General features: G+C 56.5%; 1 protein-coding gene across 2 annotated transcripts; it reads right to left on the bottom strand.

Moving 5' to 3' along the window:
• Nucleotides 1-9,268: 9,268 nt before the first annotated feature.
• On the bottom strand, nt 9,269-17,141 carry CA4 (carbonic anhydrase 4). Of its 2 annotated transcripts, XM_081584966.1 has the most exons (8): nt 16,988-17,141; nt 12,806-12,859; nt 11,828-11,983; nt 11,077-11,222; nt 10,859-10,957; nt 10,515-10,578; nt 9,991-10,157; nt 9,269-9,585 (listed from the first exon to the last, which is right to left on the bottom strand). In XM_081584966.1, exons 1-8 carry the CDS (start codon nt 17,043-17,045, stop codon nt 9,391-9,393), a joined length of 939 nt encoding a protein of 312 aa, XP_081441092.1. In that variant the 5' UTR covers nt 17,046-17,141; the 3' UTR covers nt 9,269-9,390. The 2 variants fall into 2 exon arrangements, with proteins under 2 accessions (XP_081441092.1, XP_081441093.1); XM_081584967.1 differs by lacking the exon at nt 10,859-10,957 and having other exon boundaries at nt 16,988-17,087.
• Nucleotides 17,142-22,345: the final 5,204 nt, after the last annotated feature.

The following is a 22,345-nucleotide window of genomic DNA, read 5'->3' as shown; positions in this document are numbered from 1 at the left end:
AAGTCAGAGCTTACTGCTACTGCTGCTGCTAAGTCACCTCAGTCGTGTCCAACTCTGTGCGACCCCATAGATGGCAGCCCAGCGGGCTCTGCCGTCCCTAGGATTCTCCTGGCAAGAACACTTGAGTGGGTTGCCATTTCCTTCTCCAATACATGAAAGTGAAAAGTGAAAGTGAAGTCTCTCAGTCGTGTCTGACTCTTAGCGACCCCATGGACTGCAGCCTACCAGGCTCCTCCATCCATGGGATTTTCCAGGCAAGAGTATTGGAGTGGGGTGCCATTGCCTTCTCCGAGTCAGAGCTGAAACTAGACTGAAACCCCAGTTTGACCTGCAGCTTCGTGGAGCCTGGCCAGGCCTGAAGGGCGGAGAGGCAGAGCATCTGAGGGGCCACAAATTGGGAACCGGTTTCACTTGGGAGAACCCGCGATGCTGGGGAACAGCGGAAGCCAGGGATCAAGCACCTCTATGCCCGGGGCCCACATATGGAAACAGCTGCTCAAACTATAACAAAACCAGGCTGATTGTGTCAGTTACTGAAGGAAAGTCTGCATAAATAGAGCTCGGAAGACCAGGCTTATCTCTCAGGATTGCCCAATGGGCAAAGTAAATATTTAGTCCCAGCCCTGGAATGGTGCCTGCTAATTCTGTGCTGTGCTATCATTTTTCCCTTTATTCACTCACCCTGCCAACATTTGCTGCCAGTCCCACCCTGAATGGCCAACCCTGGCCTGGCACCACCATCCTCCAGTGGCTCAGATGAGATCCTCCTGTCGTCTTCCCGTAGGGCATGTTGTTGGAGAAGGTGGGCAGCAGAGACTAGGAAGGCTTCACAAAGGAATCACTTTTAAGCTGGCTTTTGGCTGCCGTGTGAACCTCATGAGATGCAAGCCACAAACAGGGAAGGGACAAGAAGAGCCTTCCAGATCTAGGGAACAGCACGTGTCCCCAACTCTCTGGCTGGACTGGTGGTTTTCTATACTCAAGCTTCCCTCTAGTGAGGATGCCCCAGAAGCAGTGAGTTCAAGCAAGGACTGTAGGGTTTATGTGGTATCTTTCGGAAACCTGTTTATGGACTTCTGGGCCAACCCAATAGATGGGGCGGCCACTGGCTGGAAGAGGGTGAGCTTCTCTACCTCGCCAAGCCTCGGTTTCCTTTGGAAAAGTGATGGTAAGAGGGGATGCTTGAGGATCAGATTTCTGGGTCCAAATCCTACTAGCCAGCCCTGGGTCCCTGTCTTTCACCCCTTTATCTGAAAGTGGAGAACATACCCATCTCAGAAGCTAAGGATTAAGATAGTACATCAAATCCTTCCATCTGCGTAAACGTTGGCTGCTCTGATTATACTGTTGTTATTTGTGCACAATTGGGAACAGCAAGCCCTGCCCCAGGGTCCTTCCCAGCAAATATTGATTGAGAGCCTACTGCGTGCTCTGTACTATTTGGACGTTTGATGACCCCAGGAAGCCCATGCAATTGCGTGTGCAGGATGTTTACTAAGGTTTGCCTTGAGGACCAACACCTGGGGGAGGGAGGAGATGGAGCCAAGGATCCTAAAGAGAGAAGTGGGGTGGTCATGCCGGCGCAATGCTGACCTCGATGGGCCACCACAGAGAGCTCCTTGCGAGTCACCCTAAATGGGGCCCACCCTTTATCCACCGCCCCCCCCCAACCCATTAACCAGTCAATAGCTGGGGATCTGAAGAGAAGAATGTGACCTTGAGCAAAGAGGCCTCTCCTCCCTGGAGAGGCCAAAGACTGAAGATGTCCAAACTCCAACAGTACCCAGAGCTGGGACACACTGTTCCTAGAAGGAGTCCCCACCCCAAGCCGCACATCACAGTGTCCCCGAGAGCAGGAGGCAAAAACAGATGAAAATCCTCCGCTGTCTTGAAGCAGTTGTTCTAGTGGGAGTTGAGGTTCTAAAGGTTGCTGTCAGGATGAAATGAGATAATAGGTGTAAAGTACCTTTCAAAGGGCCTTGCATAACAGAGCAGGTGTGCAGACAGAGATAACGACAGATAGTTAAACAGATGGGGAGATTACCAGGTGAAAAGATGGCAAGGAAGAGCCTCTAAGGTGAATGGATGGGACTCAGAGTGTCTGGATCCTTCTCTACCTGCACCCCAGGCTGGTCCAGCGCTTCTTAAGCCTTTCCTCAGTTTGTAAATAAAACCCTGGCATCAGGTCCCGCTGGACCCCACCCGAGCCGGCAGCCTGGCGCGGCCTGAGGGCTCCCTTCCGCCAGAGGTGGCTGGAATGATGGGCGGGAGCCTGGCTGCAGGAAGGGAGTCCTGGCACGTGCTCTGGAGGGGGCTCCGGCGGAGACCAGGGAGATAAAGAGATTTCCCTGGCACCAGCCTCTCCCCATGGGGAGGAAATCGCCTGGCAGAAGGGCCTGCTCCGACGCCCTCCAGGGCCGAGCCAGCTGCCCTCCCCTCGAGAGCCAGATGGAACACAGTCATGTCTTCAGGGAGGGGAAGCCCACTGATCAATCTACTCACAGTTACCAGGGCTGTGGGCCCCTGGAGGCAGAGGGAAGCTGGCCAGGAGATGGAAGGGGGGTGGTCTCAGCCTCTTTGTCCCTCTTTTTTTTTCTTTCTGTCTTGTCCCTCTTTTGTCCACCCTTTTCTCTTGGCCTCAGTTTCCCAGGTGGGATGAAGGAAGGGCCATCAGACCCAGTAAAGCCAAATATGTGACACCCAGAGCAACGTAAACACAGATCAACGACAGCGATAATGTAAGGGTGAAGTGACGTGAAAGTCACTCTGTCATGTCCGACTCTTTGTGACCCCATGGACTATAGTCCATGGAATTCTCCAGATCAGAAGACTGGAGTGGGTAACTACTTTCTTCTCCAGGGAATCTTCCCAACCCAGGGATCAAACCCTGGTCTCCTGCACTGCAGGCAGATTCTTTACCAGCTGAGCCCCCAGGGAAGCCCAATGTAAGGGTGCTCCATGCAACTTGGGAGGGAAAGGCTAAAATGCATTTGTTGTTTATCTGAAATTCACATTTGTCCAGCAGCCCTAGGCGGGTGCAGACCTTGTGCTGGGGAAGGCCTGCAGCAAATCCGGATAGGAGCGGCACCCTGGCAGACCAGAAGGGACAGAGCCCCAGCTGAAGAGAGAGATGTGTCAGAGGGCGTGTGGGTAAGTTCACAGCTCCTCGGGGAAGGACTGGAGGAAGGTGAAATGGGAAGCCAGTGCCCAGGCCCTCTCAGTCCCACAGCAGGGAAGCAGACTCCCCTCTGACCTCACCTGACAAGGCAGGGACAGGAAGGACAGCTGCGGGGCAGCCTGGGCCTCCACTGGCCCGCTGGCTCCTCCTAATGATGGAGTGAGTGCCCTAGTGACCCTGGCAATGCTGGGCAAAGGTGGGCTGGGAGGTCTGACTCCGAGAACTGTTCTGTGGATGAGTGAGATGGGGTGGAGGGCTGGGGGATGCCCCTGAGTGTCTGAGCAGAGAGGCACACACCGTGTGTGTGTGTGTGTGTGTGTGTGTGTGTGGTGTGGTGTGAGGTGGGGGAGATCCTCCCTTAGGTAGGAGCAGCACAGGTCCCCCACCACACACCAGCTGCTGACCCCAGAGGCTAACCAGTGCTTCTGTCCTTGGAATTCCAACTTTTGCCTGCCATTCCCTACCTCCATCCCTGAAAGCAGCCAGTTTTTTCCCCATCTGTAGGCCTTATCCATCCTTCATTGCTCTCTCTCTCTCTCTCTAATAAAAAAACAAAAAACATAATAGGGACTTCCCTGGTGGTCCAGTGGCTGGGACCCCACTCTCCTAATGCAGGGAGCCTGAGTTGGATCCCTGGTCAGGGAATAAATGCCACAAGCGACAACTAAGACTTTGCATGCTGCAAGTAAATAAAGAAGAAAAAAAAAAGCACATGATAATAACTACAAATTATTTAATCCAGCCTCTTGGCACGGTATCTTGTTTCATCTTTATAGCAACCCTAAGGGGTAAATGAGCTTCCCTGGTGGCTCAGTGGTAAGAATTCGCCTAACAATGCAAGAGACAAGGGTTCCATCCCTGGCTCCGGGAAGATTCCCTGGAGAGCATAGCAACCCGTTCCAATATTCTTGCCTGGAGAATCCCATGGACAGAGGAGCCTGGTGGGCTGCAGTCCATGGGGCTGAAAAGAGTTAGACACAACATATTGACTTAACAACTAAAACAACAACAAAGGGGTAAATAGCATCCTTATCCCCATTTTACAGATGAGCAAACAGGCTCAGATGGTGACTTAAATGACCAAAGTCACCTCACAGAGCTAGTCAGCAGGAGAGGGACCAAACCCAGGTCTGTGTGGCTCTGGGGTGCCAGCTCTAGGGTCTGTACCTGTGGTTTGTAGGCCCTCAGCCCAAGAGTCTTAGGGAAAAGCCCCATCTGAGCCTTTTCCTCCCTGAATCATCTGTCCCTGGCACAGAGGAAATCATAGCGTTAGTTGAAAGAAAAATCTTGTTCCCGAACGTACCCAGTCTGTTCTCTGGTCCCCGCACCTCACCCCGCCCTCCAGGCTCTGCAGGGCCGACACGTGGAGTAGGAGTCCCGTCTCTGCTGGGACGAGGGCTCTGAGGAAGGAACTGACTTGTGACTTGTCTGTCCCGTGGCTCCCTCCAAAGGAAGCCCCTCCCTGGGCGCAGGCGGGCCAGGAACATGTCCTTGGTCCCCAGAGGAGATAATGCCTTTGTCCGGGTTGAGATAAACAAACAGAGCCGCTACAACTCGTGTAACGTAAGGTGCAGGAGCGCCCCACCCGCAGTCTCGGGCCTGGCCTTCCTCCCAAGGTCACCAGCAGGAGCCTGAGGACAGCTAGGTCCACCCCACTTGGATCAAAGGGCCACGCTCAGCCCACTTTGCAGGGGGATAAACTGAGGCCCTGAGCAGGGAAACCACTCATCTCCGTTCCTGCAAGGTTACCAGCTTTCTGGCTTTTTCCCACCCCTCACCCACAGGGGGCCCACCACAGTGTGGTCTGCAATGTGGTCTCCGTACAGGCAGGCCCTGGAGTTCTTTGAAAGGGCAGCTTTACCTACGTGAATTTCCACCTCCATCACCCTTGATTCGGGGCCCCTATAGACCCCTGGACCCTCACCTCCCCCCCACACTTCCCTTACCCCCCTCCCAACACTGTCCAAACAGAGCTGCAGGAAGCAGGGCCAGCAAGTGTGCAAATGGAGAGCCAAGATGGGGAAGTTTATTTTCTAAGAATCATCTAAATACATGGGGAGTATTTTTAGCCCCTGGCTCCCTCCCAGATGCCAAATCTAAACAGGGGGCCCGAGAGACAGCCCATCAGGGATACCGAGCGGCGCGTGGAGACGGGGTGGGACAGGGTGCTGTAGGACCCCACCCTGTCCAGGCCCAGAGGTTGGATGACTGTTGGGGAGAAGGCTGGCCATGGAGCCAAGGATGCAGAGAGTGACCGCAGCCTCTGACAGGTGCCCCAACCCCGCTGTACACCTCAGCACCCTCAGCCCATGTGTGACCGCAGGAATACAGCCTTAGACGATTGTCCTGGAGCCCATGGTGGCTCCAGCAAGCATTCACTGAATTCCAGCCTCCACGTGCTAGGAGCCGGGGAACTAGAAGTCAGGTGGTGGCCCAACCCTTCAGTCATGGAGCCTTCCCCAAGCCTGGCCAGCTGCAAGGCAGTGCGTGTGTGTGTGTGTGTGTGTGTGTGTGTGTGTGTGTGTGTGTGTGTGTGTACATTGTTATGCCCAATGCAAGGACTCAGAAGCAAATGAAAGTAGAGCTAGGGGCTCCTTGTAGCACTCCCTTGTCTCTGGGGGAGCTGTGTCAGGAGCCAGGCCAGACTGGAAGGACTGATGCCGAAGCCGAAGCTCCAATACTTTGACTGCCTGATGCAAAGAGCATCACTGGAAAAGACCCTAATGCTGGAAAAGATTAAAGGCAGGAGGAGAAGGGGCGACACAGGATGAGATAGTTGGATGGCATCACCGACTCAATGGATAAGAGTTTGAGCAAACTCTGGGAGATAGTGAAGGACAGGGAAACCTGGCGTGCTGCAGTCCATGGGCACAAGGAGCTTCAAACCCATTCTCCTGAGACAGGGTCTGCAGGGGTGGGGGCCGCTCTCAGGAACACACCGGCCCCTATCCCCCTGCCTCTGGGATGCGGGGCCAGTCCCCAGGGGCGGGGCTGCCCACTGCCCTAGTGACCGGCCCGCAGTGACCTTGCTGTGAGTGGAGCGCGGACAGCACCTGCTCTGGCCACCAGGTGCAGGCCCTGGACAAGCTGTGCCTGTTCCGGGCCCCGCTGGTCGGGTTTATTACTGCGGGGTCAGGGGGGCAGGGAGTGGGGGGGTCGTGCACCTTCACCCGGGGGGTTGGAGAGGCCCAGGCTCCCCTAGTCTCTGACAGAGCTGGGACTTCCTGGTTCTGCTGCTGCGTTATTAGTCACCAAATATTGCCTGGAGGGCAGGGGGGGGTGCGGCGGGGGAGGGGCAGTTCAGACTTCCGAGAGAGAGCGCTGAACCTGGGGGGGGCGAGAAGGAGGGCACAGCTGAGATCTCAGATCACCCAGGCTGTGTGGGAACCAAAGAGAACAGGTTTCAGTCCATACACCCCCTGCTGACACAAGCGGCCTGCTGTTGCCATAGTGACAGCAATACCCACCCCTCCACCACCACCCCACGGCTGGCTGTATGGTCACCAGTGAAGGGAGAGAGTGCTTATTCTTGGCCACAAAGGAGAAAAGGGAGAGGGAGGGTGCTGTGGAGGGGGCATAGTCCCTCTCAGTTCCCCAGGCCTAGCTGGGGGTGGTCAGGGCCTCTGAGGGTTTCAGAGCCCAAGAAGGCTTAGAGGTCATCTCCAACCAGCTCCACTCCAGAGGCCAGCAACAAGCCAGGGCTTTGAGCATCAGGTGCTGGAATCCTGTGTGTGCCAGCCGAGCCCCACATCTTCTGTAGGCATCACCCCCAGACCGAAGCCTGTTACCGAGGCTGTTCCCATGATCTCAGGTGACCTTGCCCTGCAGTGGTGGTTTGAAGTGGGGCTTGGGTTCCCAGCCGGAGATTAAAACCAGGTCGTGGCAGTGAAAGCTCCAGATCCTGGCCACTAGGCCAGTGGTCAGTGAAGGGCCCTGAGCCTTCAACTTCGCAGAAAAAAATTCCCACAAAGACGGAAAGTAGGGAGGCCAGTAAAGTATTAGGAGGCAAAAGTGTACAGTACGTGTGGATAGACACATGGGCAGCCTCAGAGGGAAAGTCCCTGAGTCGCGCCCTCATGACAATTTAAATCACTCACAAGGGGCATTTCTTCCAGGTTTCCTTTGGCCAATCTTTTTGATTGACCTGGTTCACAGTCCATCTTTGATATAGCTCAGGATCCTCCCATGTGTACACAAGCATCTTAGCCCAGATGGATTCCACCACAAAGGACTATGGGTAGAATATCCCTTGACGTCACTCTCCTTTGACCTCCAAGGAGCCTGTCTGCAATTATGTGGCTGGGGAGGTCTCCTGACTTCGAGAATGGGAGATGTGGTCTGGGCAGGGCCCAGCTTCCTGCCTTAATTGTCCTGCTCTTCTTGTCTTGGAGTTTCAGGCCACAGGAAATGAGTCCGCAGTCACTTTACCCCCAGGAGGGCCCATCTACCTCCTGCCTCACCTGCCCCAATTGACCAGGCCTTGGCCCTGGCCCCAGGGCCCCTCTTCACCCAGTAAAGCCCGTTCTTGGCCTCTTTCCCTCATCTCACATTCCTCCAAAATCCACTCTCAAAATCTATCTCACGCTGTTCCAAAACTCCAGCCCTGCCCTGGGACCCCTCAGGCTCCCGGGGCCTAGCCTGGTTTGGGACCTGCCTCTGGGGTCCTAGAAAAGACCTTATTTCTTTCTCCCTGTTTTTTGGACCCTCCTCTCCACAACTGCTACCTCCTAGTCTTACTTCCTCCTTGGATTCCAGAAAGGGAAAAAACCATTAGAGACTGCGACAGTTGAGGGGTGCCTTTATTGACAGCTCAAGGGCCAAAGGCCTTGGGGTTCATGTGTGACCCCTCAGCTCCTGGACAGTGCAGCAGGCTCCTAACTGCCCCTCCCTCCCCACTGCAGTCCCTGCACCAGACACACTGGGCCTCTCCCCTCCCCCACCCGTTCTCCACTCTCTCTCCCCTCCCCTCCCTCCACTCCAGGCATGAACCGTTGCTGGCCTCCAGAGGCCCCCGCCCCCCACCCTGCCTCCTTCAAGTCTTCCAGTGGGCACCCCTACCTGCTGAGGTCTTCCCTGACCACCTTCCCTCCCTGGTTTATCTGTCTCCAGCTCTCATGGCCTTCCGATACAGTGTACAATGTGTCTCTTTTATTTATAGTGTCCAGGGAGACTGTGAACTCCAGGAGGGCAGGCATTTCTGTCTTATTCCCTGCCATAACCCCAGTGCCTAGAACATAGATGTTCAAGAAATATTGAGGCAAAGCAATGAACACCCACCCACCCACCCCGCATAGGCTGTATGCACACACTTTGCCCCTAGTACAGGGTGGAAAGGGCAGGCTGGGTCTCAGCTGCCTCTGCTGGGGGCTCACTGTGCAGCCTTCACCAGCCTCCTCTCCTTTTGGGGCCTCTGCATATGTGTGCGTGTGTGTGTGTATGTCTGTGTGCAAACACGTGCGCGAGCTTAATCTGTTCAGTTGTGTCCGATTCTTTGAGACCCCCACAGACTACAGCCCACCAGGCTCCTCTGTCCACAAGATTCTCCAGGCAAGAGTACTGGAGTGGGTGGCCATTCCCTTCTCCAGGGGATCTTCCCGACCCAGGGATCGAACCGAGGTCTCCTGCATTGCAGGCACTAATTGACCCGGGAAGTCTTTCTGGGCCTCTGCTTCCTCCCCTCTATAACAAAAGGCTGGACTGTCACTGTGTCGGAACTCTGAGGTCCCTTCTCCATTTCTCCAAGTGGGGTGTCACCGACAGGGAATTCACAAAGGTGGGAAGTCTCCAGGCCCGAGGCCCCTATCCTGGCACCCTGGGGTGGGTTGAGGAGAACAAGGCAGCAGTAGTTGTGGGAACTAAAAACAGACTTTCCTGGCCATCCAGTGGTTAAGAATCCGCCTTCTAACGCAGGGGACATGGGTTTGATCCGTGGCTGGGGCACTAAGATTCCATGTGCCTTGGGGCAACTCAGCCCACCTGCCACAATCACTGTGCCCAAAAGGAAAGATCCCAAGAGACACAACCAAGACCCAACACAGCAAAAACAAAAAAAGCAAAACAAACAAAAAAAACTGCGCAGATTTGTGAAAGTTTTTTCCAAAAATAGATCCATATTTTAATCACCATTGAAGTCCAACCTGAGAAGCCTGAGGAACAGAGGCCAAGCCCTCTTAAGGGCTGAGACCAGAGGTCAAGTGTCCAGGAGGGAAGGGTCACCAGAGGAAGCCCACCATCAGGCAGGCGAGCATGGGGGCCAGCAGGGTGGGCAGCGGCTGGGACAGCAGCAGTCCTGGGGCCCCGGACCTGAAAACCTGGCGCTGGCCCAGGCTCTGCACGGGCCTGACATTGTCCGTCATGTTCACTCTCTGCTCCTGGTCATAGAACAGCTTCTGGGAGAAGGCCAAGATCTGTGGGAGGGACAGGGCTCAGCAGGGAGGGAGGAGGCCAGTGGGTTGGCCCTGCTCACTGTGTGGCCTCAGGCCGGTCACTCGGCCTCTCTGAACCCACTCAGGTTCTCATGCAGAGGAAAAGAATGAGGGATGCGAGGCCTCATTCTGGGGGTGGGGGCGGTGGGGAGGGGCCCAGCTCCCGTTAGCTTCCTAAGCAGAGGGGACTCGCCCTCTCGGTTTGGAGAGGGCATGGTTCCTCTCCCCACCGTCATATTATCAGAGAAGAGTGGTTCACAAGCTCGAGCTGGCATCAGGCTCACCTAGGGGCTTGTCGGGCCTGCCCTGCGCCCCCCTCCACCCCGGGACGGCTGGTTTACAGGAGCTGGGCAGGGCAGACTGCACCCTTGGGTGGGCCCTGTGTACCTGGTCCCTGTGGAGCTGTATTGGCTCCTGGAACACGGTCCAGACCACCTTCTCATCGCAGGTCGGTGTGGTGAGTGAGCCCAGGTAGCGGAAGTAGTGCCTCAGTCTCTCCTCCTCGGGGAGCAGGTCGAAGAGGCTGATGCTACCTTTCATTGTGGTGTTCATATCTGCAGAGACAGAGGTCACCCCCTCACACACCTCACTCAGAGCTCAGGCCCCCCACCATGTGGACCTTCCTTTTATATATATATATATATATATATATGTATTTATCTATTTGGCTATGGTGGGTCTTAGTTGTGGCCCTTGGAGTCTTTAGTTGCAGCATGTGGAATCTGGTTCCCTGACCAGGGATCGAACCCAGGCCCCCTGCACTGGGAGCACGGAGTCTTAGCCACCTGGCCACCAGGGAAATCCCTGGACCTTCCTTCACAGGACAAAGTCTCCACCCCCACCCCTACTCCTGCAACCCCCACCTCCTAGTCCTCCCCCTACACCTCCCTGTCCCCGCCATCCTGACTCACTGGGTCTGGGGATGTCAGACAGCGCCTCCACCAGGGGCTGGAAGTTCACATTCTTGGATCCGTCCTGGAATGGGAGGGAAGGGGGCTTAAGAGAGGCTTGTGGGGGAGTGGGGGGGGTTGCGGTGACCACCAGTTCATCCTCCCGGTCTGGGGTGGGGGTGGGGCAGGCAGACATTTTCTAGGATGGAGACCCTGAGAGGCTCTAGACTCCCCACGTTGGGTACACAAGTCACTGAGTAACAGAGGGGATGTGTGAGCCTCTCCAGCCCCCTCCTGCCTTGCTGGGATCCCAGGTGCCTGAATCCTAAGAACCAGCCCCTCCGACCCTGGGGGTGGCGGCCCACCTCCACCATGAAGGCCAGCACCGCGACCTCATCTTCAGCGAACTGGTTCTCGCTCGCGTTCCTGGACAGCCCCTTCTCTTTCTCATGCACTATGTGCATCTGGTCGGGGGTGAGTGGGATGGAGAGAGAGCCCGTCAGAGCGTGGATCGCCCTCCTTGCCCGAAGCAGGCGTACCCAGGGCCCAGCCAAGGCATGGGCCCCGGGAAGAGGCCCCTCACCTCCATGGCAAAGCGCTCCCCATTGAAGGTGTGCTCTGAGCCCCGATCCATCGCCTTAGACCAGTGCAGATGCAGCTGCGTGGCCCGGTACTGGGTACTCAGTCCTCCTCCAGCGATCGAGGCCTCGTTCCCCAGCAACACCATCACTGGAGGGCAGGGGAGGGGCAGGGTCCTCGCACCCACCTCCCTAGCCTCTCCCAGCCCCCATCCCAGCTCCCCCCGGGCAGGACCTTCTCTCCCATCTCCCTCCCATCCCAGGCTGCAGTCCTGAAGGGACAGGGCCAGTGGCACAGCCTGGCCCTTCCCCTGGCCCCTCACTGCCCGCCTCTCCCTCTGCACGCCCCTCACCGCCCAAACACGCGACTCAGCCTGATCCCACCCCTGCTTCAACCCCCTCCATGCGTGGCGCCCCAGTGTTTTCAGGGCCGCATCCAAACTCCCCAGCCCCGAGCCTGGCTGGGAACACAGGCCTTTGAACACCCCAACTGTTGCACGCCCCCGTGCCTTTGCACATGCTGTTCCTCCTTCCTAGAACCTGTCTCCGCCCCACCCCAAACTGCTCTGATCGAAACTTCAACTAGAGCGTCCCCTCCTTTCCCAGGCCACCTGCTCCCCCTCTCTACCCCTCCTCTGGCAAAGGTGCACCTCCCAGCAGGAGCCCAACCCTCCAGTCCTCAGGGAACGTGGGTCCCAAGACTGGGTGCCCCTGCTGCCCGGCCCAGGGTCTCCACCTTGCACGTCTGATACCCACCTGTATGCCCGTTGTTTTGCACGACCCACTGGTGCTTCCTGTCGTAGCCAGAGAAGGAGAAGCGCCCCAGGTTTGGGTCCAGCTTAGTCTTGGCTGTGACGATGTTAATGGGGGACTGGCGGTTGTTCTGGCAGCTGCCTTCCCACTCGTCTGGCCCTGAGCAGGGAGGGAAGCTGGCTGGGAATCAGGGGCGCCTGGCACAAGGGTGTGGGGCCCTCGGCCCCAATCAGGTCCAGCCTGGTTCAGCAAGGTCCTCCTCTGGCGGCCAGCAGACTGGGCTGGGGGATGCCCAGCATAGAACTCTGCCATCTCCCTCCTTCCTCCTCAACACACACACACACACACACACACACACACAGAGTCAGCAAGGCGTAATGTGGGACAGGTTAGGACTAGGTTGTGAGCTCTGGGGTACAGGACCACCTCGGATGCTCGGCTGTGAAAGGAGAACGCTGGTAATACCTGCTTCCTGGGGGTTCTGAAGTTCAAAAGAGCTGGGTGGGAGAGTGCGTGGAAGCCGTGGAGTCCCCAGGAAGGGCCACTTGTGAAATGACCCCAAGACCTGACACTGAACCTTGTCCGGGCACTGGGAGGCAGGAAGGCGCCCCCACCCGGCACCCTGGGGAGCCAGGCTCCGTGCATCTGGGCCTCTGACACTGGGGGGCAGGGCCGGGGTGGGGAGTACCGTCCAGCCACCGAAACAGCAGAGGAGAAGGCAAGATGTGTTCCTGCCTTTCATGCTGCTGCTGATTTATTTCAGAGGACGGAGGGCTGACTTCTTAGGTGATAGAGATGATGACAGGAGGTACCAGGAAAAACTCTGGTCACTCTGCATCCCATTTCCTGAGCACCAGGAGTGTGTGTGTGTGTGTGTAGCTGATATCTGCCTGCGGCCACCATCACCCCTCATCCTTCCCACCCTCCCTGGGTCTCCGTTTCTGCCTGGGCAGTCCCTACCCCAAGACTCCCCGCACTTACCCAAGCAGGTGTAGTTGGAGGGCTTGGCTTGAATCTGGTAGCACCAGTGTGACGCTGGAAGGGAGAGAGGAGGGACATGAGGCCTGAGCAGACACGTGTCAGTGTGGCTGTGTGCACCCGTCTCTGTGAGTGCCGGCGAACTACGTGCACACAGGCAACTGTGTGTGTGTGTGTTTATACGGCGAGTCAGAGGCTGGGAACATCCCTACAGTCAGCGCCTGGCTTGGATGAAGCATTCTGAGGTCCTGTCCTGGGGGACAGAGGGCCCAGGAGAAGCAGACTTAAGAAGAAAAGGTAGGGATGGAGAAGGAGGTGGCTGAAGCAGCCAGGCTCCGGGTATCCCTGACACACAGCTGGCCCCCTGGTCCTCTTGTCCGAGAGACACTGGGCCCTCCAAAGCCAGTCAGCTCTCCCCAGGGGCCAGCATCACTGTTGTTCATCAGCCTCCGCCCGCCCCCAGACCTGGAAGGAGAGGCTCTGGGGAAAGGGGAAGAGGAAGATTAGGGCCAGGCACCCCCCTCTCCTAGGACAATACAGCCTGGTTGCTTTCCCAGAGCTGATGGGGGTGATGGGGGAGATTAGGCTAGCCCCTCTCCAGAACATGCCCTCTTGCACCATGTTTGCCAAGAAAGGCACCTAGGCCTTCTCCCCTGTCCTACTACCTCACAGTCCTGGTGAGGGTCCTGACCTTACCTTTCGATCCCCGACTCTGCCTCAGGACAGCAGAAACAGCCTCGCCCCAGAAAAGGCTGCATCACGAATGTAGCGCCCTAATGAAAGACTGGACAAGAGAACAAACTGCACAGGGAAACCCTCTCCTCTGTGCTTTCTGCTCAGTGTTTCTGTAAACCTGAAGCTGCTCTAAAATCAGTCTACTGATTTAGAAAAAAAAGGCTGGGCCAGCAGAGTGGATGGAGCGTTTGATCAGAGCTGGAATCCTTAGGTGGGCCACTTACAAACGGTGGGTTTAGGGATAAGTCACTTAATCTCTTTGAGCCTTAGTTTTGCCATGTGTAAAATGGAACTAATGCCACCCACAGGGCTAACACCACCCACTCAGAGGATGGGAGGGAGGATTAAATGAGAGACAGGCGCGAGTGTTCCAGGCAGCCTGGAATTTAGTCACGTCCTTCCCTTTCCCTTGCCTCCCTCCCTTCCCGCCCCCTCCTGTCGGGGCACAGATGGCCAAAGTTAAGGAGGGGCTGAGAGGAGAGAAATGAAGTGAGCTGGAAAGAACTCAGGGATGAGGAAATTCCTAAGAAAAGCACAGCTTCTCCAGCTCAGCCTGAGCTAAGGCCTCTGAGCATGTCCATCCCCACCCAACCCCACCTCCTCTGGGGTCCCTGCCATGAACACAGATGGGGACGGGGCAGGTTCTCAGTGGGAGGTGGGAGGGAGGACAGCAGAGTGAGCATCTAGAGGACCCTGGCCCCCCACCCTCCCCAAGCCCCCCCCCCCCCATCCCTGAGAGCCACCTTGGGTTTCCCAGTCTCCAAGTTCTGGATCAAACGCTTCTCCTACTTTGCTGGCACAGCCTCTTTCAGCGATGTCCCTGCAGTGTCTTCCCCAGGCCAGTCCATCCCTTGCCTGGGACAGGGCTCTGCTGCCCCCGGGACTGGCCACATCTAGGCAAGCCCCACGAGGGGCAGCAAAAGGTAGCGGCCACTTCCCGTCCAGGCCCCTTTCTGCGCAAGAGCAGAGGTCTGATGCCGGAGCCCATCACCTGGCCTCCAGTCCTGCTCTGAGTCTTGCTTCTTCTCTGCAGCAGACTTTCTTAACTCTCCTGAGCCCACTAGCTTCCTTCCTTCCCCAGGCCAAAGGAGCTGCCATGGATCTCCCAGACCCAGTGTCTGAGGACACACTGGATGGGAGCTCAGCTGCGGCCATAAAAGGCTCCCTGTGTTTCTACCTCTCAGAGTCCTAACGGCACGAGGGGCCACTGGAGTTGAGCCAGCCCTTCCCTGTAACTGAAGCCCAGTGGGAAGGGCTGTTTCAGGACAAGCCTGACCTGAGCCAGGCTCCTCAGGACCCAGTTCTGGCAGGTGGAACCCCCATCGCCTCCCCAGAGCCCATCTGGTCCAGCCTGAGCTTTTCTTAGGAATTTGCTCTTCCCGCCTTCTGGCTGTAGCTACTGGGATTATAATGGTGACCTCTGATCCAGTGTCTTAATCACAGAGACTTTTGACCTGCTTGGTTGAGTGCCCTTGTAACTACCCTCTTCAGGAAGCCAAAGCCAGAAAAAATGTGATGTTGATGAGGTCAAGGCCAGGGTCAGGTCTGTATCCAAAGGCTGAAGGTAGGGGCTGGTATTTAGTCAAGAGATGGCAGGCTCAAACCAGCTCAGGTTCTGTACTGGCTCGTGAGCAGGCAGCCCTTGCAGATGACTTTCAGCCCGCAGTCTCAGGCCACTTCCCAGAGGGCCAGGGAAGGAGAGGAGTGACTCACAGCTCTGGGCTCCGAGCTCTGGGTTCTGCCCAGTCTCTCTGCCCTGACCAGGGATGGAGTGACAGAACTAACTAACGGCCATTGCCAGTCACTCAGCTCCGGCCCCCCACCCTTGACTTACCCACCCCTCCAGCCCCCTGCTTTAGAGATGACTGAAGATGTTCCCTCCAGTGGACCTTGCTCACCTCGCCCTCCAACTCCAGGGGGAGGGAGGGATCTTGAAAACCAGCTCAGCAAAACCCAAATATGCCCTGGGCAAAGTCTCGGTAGCTTCTGGCCAGGTCTGGGGCTCTGAAGGGGCCTGTGACCCTCTCCGCTCCTCTCTCCAGGGCAGCAGATACCCTGGGGACTTAAGTGTCCTGCCCGGTCACCCTGCAGCCTCAAGCTCCCTAGGAGATGAAGCGAGGGACAGCGCTCGGCATCTCCCAGTCAGAAAGCCCCAGCACTTCTGGGGCGCACAGCTTGTACGAGGGGGTGGCTGAGAGAGGCTCCTGGCTTGCTGGGCCCAGGCCAGTGGTAGAGCTGTGAGAGCCACGTGGCTGCGGAGTGCCTGCCATGTGCCACACTAAGCACTTACACCCACTGCCTTACTTAGAACGGTACCTGAAGTCAGAATTACTTTCTGTTTTGTAAGTGAGGAAACTGACTTACCCAAGGAGGAAACTGACTTACCAAGGAGGAAAATGACTTACCCAAGGCCATGCAGATACCCACAGCCACATTAATTGCAAAGCCGTTTCTCTTTCTTTAAGCCCAGAGGCTTAAGTAGGTTTCAAACCTCCAGCTCTACATAAAAAAATGTTCACATCCTGCCTTCTCTCTTAGGATGCCTGTCACGTCCCCACCACGGGCCAACTAAGTCTCTCCTGAAAGAGGTACCCACGCCCTCTCTCTCTGCTACTGGGGGGGGGGGGGCACTCTCACCCTTGACTCACTCCAGGGAGGAGCATCTAGCTTTAGAGAGGAGATGCGGCCAGGTGGACCCCAAGGACCATCCGAGGGGTAGCTGAGATGGGGACTGGCAGATGGGGGCCTCCTACCAAGGAGATGGTTCCTCTTGGAGTGCGGAGAAGGTGCCAGATCAGATTGGATCCCTGTGCCCAGACGCTGGAAGCGCCTTCAGCTTCTTATCAAATATTAACACCCCTCTCCTGCTACCTCCCACCTAGGCGAATAATTAAGAACTCGGCTTCACCATTAATCTTTAAACGAAAATCACCCTGGCAGGAAAGACCGGCTTGGCCGGGACTTTGGGTCTCCGGCTGCCCCCCGCCAGGCTCCATACACGGTGCTGGAGGTGAAGGGTGCTGGCAGCCTCCCGGGGGCAAGGAATCAGGGCAAAAAGCGGCGATGCCAGGTCCTCACCGCACCCAGTTTGTTGCCCTTGGTCCGAGCCGGAGATAGCCACCAAGCACTGACGGACAGGGACCCACGACAGACCGAGGACCACGAGCAAGGGCGTGACAGGCCCGAAAGGGTGAGAAGCGGAGGCGTGTGCGGGGCGGCTCAGGGGAGCATCCTTGTCCGCAGCCCGCACAGCGCCTGGAGGAAGACCGCGAGCCCCGAGCCCCGCAGCCGCGCTCTCGCTGCGCTGGCTCCCAGGCGCCCGCCCCGCCCGGCCGCACGCGCCACCGCATCTTGGGCGAGCGCAGCCTGTGCGAGCGGGGCGCGGGGCCGGAGTGCCTAGGGACCACTGAGGGGCCACCTAGGGGTCCCCGGGCCGAAGCCCTCGATCACCTGCGCGGGCCCGGGGCAGGGCGGCAGCGAGGATCAGGAGCGCCAGCAGCAGCCGCATCCTGCGCGGGAGCCGAGCCGGGGGTCGCGCACCGAGGTCGCCGCTGGTGCCGCAGTCATGCCGACCCGGGTTTTATAGCGGAGCCGCAACGGGAGGGAGCCCCGACAGCAGGACGCGGGTAGCGGCTCCTCCCACTGGCGGAGCCTCTCCTCCCCTGGCCCTCCTGATCCGAGAGCCTCCGCTCCCCGACTAGCGCTCCCGCCCCTCCCGGGGTCACCTTTCCACCAGTGCACGGGGCCCCTTCACCCACCTGCGTCGAAGGCTGAGCCCTCCTCCCGGCTCCTCCCTCGTCCCACACCTGCTCTCCTGTTGGGGACTGGGAGAGCGGCGTCGCAAGGTACCTGGGCCACGCAAGGGTGGGGCCCCAGATTTCTGCGTTGGATCATTTTGGTTTGGACCCCTGCGCCGCCCTCTCGCCTCGGGAGCAGCCCGCGGCGGGGCTTGGAACGGGGTAGGGGAAAGAAGCTAACCTTCGGAGGGGTGGCGGAGCTGAGGGGTGTGCGATGCTGTTTCTCGAATCCGGTGTTCCCCGAAAGCGGGGCTTGCTTCTCTCTTCCGCAGTGACCGCCGATTCTCTGGGTCTTATCTCTTTTTCAAGCATCTCTCCCAGGCTGCTCCGCACTTAATTTCTAAGCAACCCAAAGACTATTCTTCTAACACAGAATGAGGACGCCTGTGAATTGCTGTGCGAGGGTGTATGTGATGGCCAGCGCTGGGGATGTTGGGGGGCAGAACTGAGAAGTGGATTGCCAAGGGGCTCAGTGAGAGAGGAACTGATGGGATCAGAGGGGAGGGGCGGGTGCTCTTGAGCCACCACCGCCCCCGCCCCCGGCCCCCAACTCCCACCCAGACCCCTGAGATAAGATGGGAAGAGAAGAGACTAGGATCTGAATGGACCTCTCCTTATCTCATCTGTCAGAATCTTCAGAGCAATTTTGGGAAAGGAGACTCCTTGGAGGAGGCTCTAGCTTTTGGGGAAACCGGGCTGGGGCCCTCCCTAGAAAGGAAGCTGCCTCTAGTCCCAGGAGGGCCTCTCCCTCGCCTGTATTTGGCCCAGGGCTGCAGGGGACCCCTTCGTGGCTCTAGGTACTGTGTGTCCCACATGGGGTGGGGGCTTCCGTGGGAGTTTCAGAAGCTCACTCGGACTTGGGTGGGGAATGTGGACTTGGGTGGGCCTGGGCCCCCTACATCAACAGGAAGCCCCGGTTTTCTGGTAGAGTCGCTTCCCCATCCGCTGCCAACCTTTCAGCCCCCACGGGCCTTTGAACCTAGGCGAGAGACCTCTGAAGAGGGATTGCCTCCCCCAGAACAATCCAGGCAAAGGGGCTTCCTCCCTGGTCTGAGTCCTGGTAGACTCCCCTCACTGTCTGGCCTAGGATCACACAGCCTCTCAGAGCAGCTTTGATCCTCAGAGAGGGGAGGGGAGCATGCACACCGGGTGTAGGGCCCTATTGTCTGCACTGCCTTAGAATTTAATCACCAGCCTGGGGCTAGTGATTAAATCACCAGTCAGGGGAAGTGACTGAATCACTAGTCAGGGGAAGATTCCACACCCTGGGGGTCTTCTCTGGGAAGTGGATCTGCTGCACAAGGCTGTAAAAATCTATCTTTTAGGACTGGGGAATGGAGCGAGGAGAAAGTCTATTCCTAGGAATGAAGTCTACTTCAGGGGTCCCTGTAACCCCAAGCCAGCCTTTCTTATAGTCAGGAGAGAGACCTGGAAACCTTTGGTGCGGTTAAGAGGCTATTGACTGGTGACTTTAGGTCAATGCTCAGTTATTTCTGACTCTACAGCCCCACAGACTGTAGCCCACCAGGCTCCTCCATCCGTGTGATTGTCCAGGCAAGAATACTGGAGTGGGTTGCCACTTCCTACTTCCAGGGGGTCTTCCCAACCCAGGGATGGAAACCTTGTCTCCTGTGTCTCCTGCATTGGCAGGCGAACTTTGTACCACTAAGCACCACCTGGGAAGCCCCTGGTGACTTTAGAGGCACTTCAAAGTCCCTTTGGGAAGAGGAAGCTGATTTCAAAGTAACCCTGCTCCCCCCCAGTCAGGGCTCCCCTTAGTAGGACCATTGAGCTGAGGGAGGAGAACCACGTCCCTGGGGGGTGTCCCCTCTGAGGCATAAGGTGGTGAGGGGGGAGGAAGTTAAGGATGGGCATTTCTTCAAGGATGCATCTTAATCACGGGCACCACCGAAACTGCACATCTATGATGCAGGAACTCAAGGGAGGGTGGTGGCTCCTGCTCTATCTATCATCTTTGACTACAGGGTTACACAAAGTAGGTTACCTTGTGTTGCCAAGGTCACCCAGCCTTATCTTCCAGCCTGGACCCCTGTCCTACCTGCCATAAACTTGTTACCTGTCACTGTCTAGGTCACCCTGGTCCTAGTTCCCTTGGAGGGGAGAAGACCCCCTCATTACAGCAGGAATCATAAGATCAGGGACGGGCCCTAACACATCACAGTGACTTACAGGGCCCATAAAGCTGCCAGCCTCGGGTCCAGCAGTGCCAGCCCATCACAGCCTCCTTCCTTTTACTCCACACAGGATTCCCAAGTGTCCTGTGTTCAAGTCTCCGGTCTTCCTTTGACTCAGGGATGACCTTGGGCAACTTTCCTGCTCCTCTCTGATTGCAACTTCCTCATCTATAAAGTGGGGAGGATAACCCTGCCCTGCTGACCTCTGTCAATAAACAGTTATTAGGCCAGAGCCTGCCCAGCCCAGACTTTCACAACCAGCCTCCCGGTGCCCTGGGTGTAGCTGCTGGCACATTGAAGATGCAGAAATGAATCACAGTTCTCATCCTCTGGGAGTTTTCGTGCCATGGCCCTGTCTGGATTGGGAAGGAGGAACTGGGGGAACTATAGGGCTTCAAGGTCAGACAGCCCTGGATCACTTGGGGCCCCACCCACTTGCTCTGTGTCATCAGCTGAGCCTCGGTTTTCTTCATATGTGAAATAAAAAACATATCCCCATCTTCCTTCCAGGCTTCTGATTCTCATCACTCACTATGAGAATTCAGTGACTAAAGCCTGAGAAGGGCCAACCGAGCCCTGGGCACATTAGCACATGTCACCGTGATCTCTAAGCAGAGGTCCTTTCACCTGGATTGAACGTGATTCTAGAAAGGCATGGATGTGGCGCTGGGTGGAGAGAACAATGAGGTCAGCCCCGAGAGGGTCCTCGGCCACATCCCAGGTTCTCCTGGTCTCCCAAGACCTCGGGAGGGGTGGGGAAGGCTCAGGGGCAAGGAGGGAAACCCCAGCTTTGGGGACCCAAAAGAGGGAGATTTGGATTCAGCCTCTCCTAGGACTCTGATGGGCCTCCGGTGGAGGCACAACGGGGCAAGATGCCATACTCCTGGGGTCCGTAGGTCAGAGGAGGACCTAGGACATAGCCCTTAGCAGCAAACGACCAGGAGGCCTGTGATCAGGGGGTGAGGTGGGCAAATGGAGGATAAGGCAGGAGATTAGAACAGACTTTGGAGCAACACTGCCCTGGATTCAACATCCCCGCCTCCCACTCACCCTGCACTCCCTCAAATTCAGTGTCCTGATCTGGAAAATGGGGAAGAAAGCTGGGTCTCCCTTCCATGGGTGCGGTTAGGATTCAACTAGAGGATGCTGGGTAAAGGGCCTGGCAGAGGTTCAGGCACATAGCAGGTGCCCAATAAACCTCAGCTTTAAGCATAGCTATTACAGGTAACAGTAGCAGATGCCCATGAGGTTATGGGAGCCCAGAGGAGGGCTACCTGGCCTAGCCAGTGGGAGCTGGGGGATGCTTCCTGGAGGAGATAAGACTCAAGCTGAGTTTTGATAAGACTTGATAAGAGTCAAGCTGAGACACATCAGTGGGGCGAGAGGGAGAGTACTGAAGGATGAGAGTGGAGAGTTATCTGGCACCAGACAGAGGGGACTTGTCTGTTGGGGTTAGAAAGTTGGACTGATCTTTCCTTTGATGAGGGGTGGATCAAGATCCTGATTATATAGGCCAGGAAATATCCCAAGAGAGAGAGTCACTTGGTTGTAGAAAGCAACAGAGATGCTCAGCTACTTCTTTGAGTTATAGAAGAACTGAGGCTGAGAGAGGGCAGGGACGCACCCTTGTTGCCCAGCCCCTGCTCCCAGCCCAGCCCACCCCTCACACCCCCCATGCCATCTCACCCTCCTGACACACACTCCTCCCTCCCATTGGAACTCCCAGCCTCCATCTCTCCTTGCGTTCAGCCCCAGGCAGAGCCCCCTTCAATAAACAGATGATTCAGGAAATGTTTGCAGAGACTTCAGCTTCATGTCCTGAATATTGAGATTAAAGCCACATGCAAAGCGGGCACATGTAAAGCGGGTTCCGCAATTCCTGAACCTGAACCTCTGCCACGTTCTAACAGAGACAAGAAGGTGCCTGTCCAGCCAGCATCTGCAGGAAGGAAGCTGCAGTCCCCCTCCCCTGGTCTCCACACCCAGCCTATTTCTCTGGTCTGCAGGGAGAACCCGGGAGGGGAGCAGAGAGAGAGCTCTCACGGGGACTGGAATACGGCCCTCTTTGGTAGAGAGCTTGGCGGAAACTTCTGCCCCTGAACATTTTGAAATAGTAGCAGCAAGAAGCATGGAACAGTCCAGCAATGGAGATGCCATATGTTCTGTCCCTGCCACGCAGAGGCCTCAGGAAAGCTCCCCCAGGGCTGCCCCTCCCCTCTCAGCCCCGAGCCAGGTCACACCGGCAGGAGGCCGGGCTCAGAGCCACTTTGGACTTTCCCACATAGTATTCATATATGTTCTGGTTTGTGGTGGAAGGACCACCAGAGAGGGTGATGAAGGTGGTGCCAGACAGGGAGAAAAAGGGAAGGGCCACCTAGGCAGCCTTGTAGACGAAAGGGCATAGTTAACGCTATGCCAACATGTAGAGATAGCCTCTCTTAGGAGCTTATGTGTCTGTTAACTTCGTTTTCTCTGGTCATCCAGATAATACCTATTCATTGTAGAGTATTTGGAAAGAAGCAGGGGGAGAAAACTGCAGATAACCTTATCTCCCAGAGGTATCCATTTTACAATTTTAACGTGTTTCTGAGGAAAACTATTTTAAAGAAAATAGTCATTCATTCCCACCTTAATTTTTCTGTTTCATTTTTCCAACTTCCCTTTCCATTTTTATCTACAGGCAAAACCCTGTGGACATAGTGAGCAATTTACTATCCTTTTCTAACTTTCACCTTGCAGTGTCAACATGCGTCCCTGTTACCTCACAGCCTCTGCAACTGTTATTTTGTGGTTCCACAATGTTCACAGCTTGTGTC

The sequence above is a fragment of the Giraffa tippelskirchi genome, chromosome 3 (genome assembly GCF_054371585.1).
Source record: "Giraffa tippelskirchi isolate mGirTip1 chromosome 3, T2T-mGirTip1v1.2.pri, whole genome shotgun sequence".
NCBI lineage: Eukaryota > Metazoa > Chordata > Mammalia > Artiodactyla > Giraffidae > Giraffa > Giraffa tippelskirchi.
This window is presented reverse-complemented; position numbering and strand designations above follow the sequence as displayed.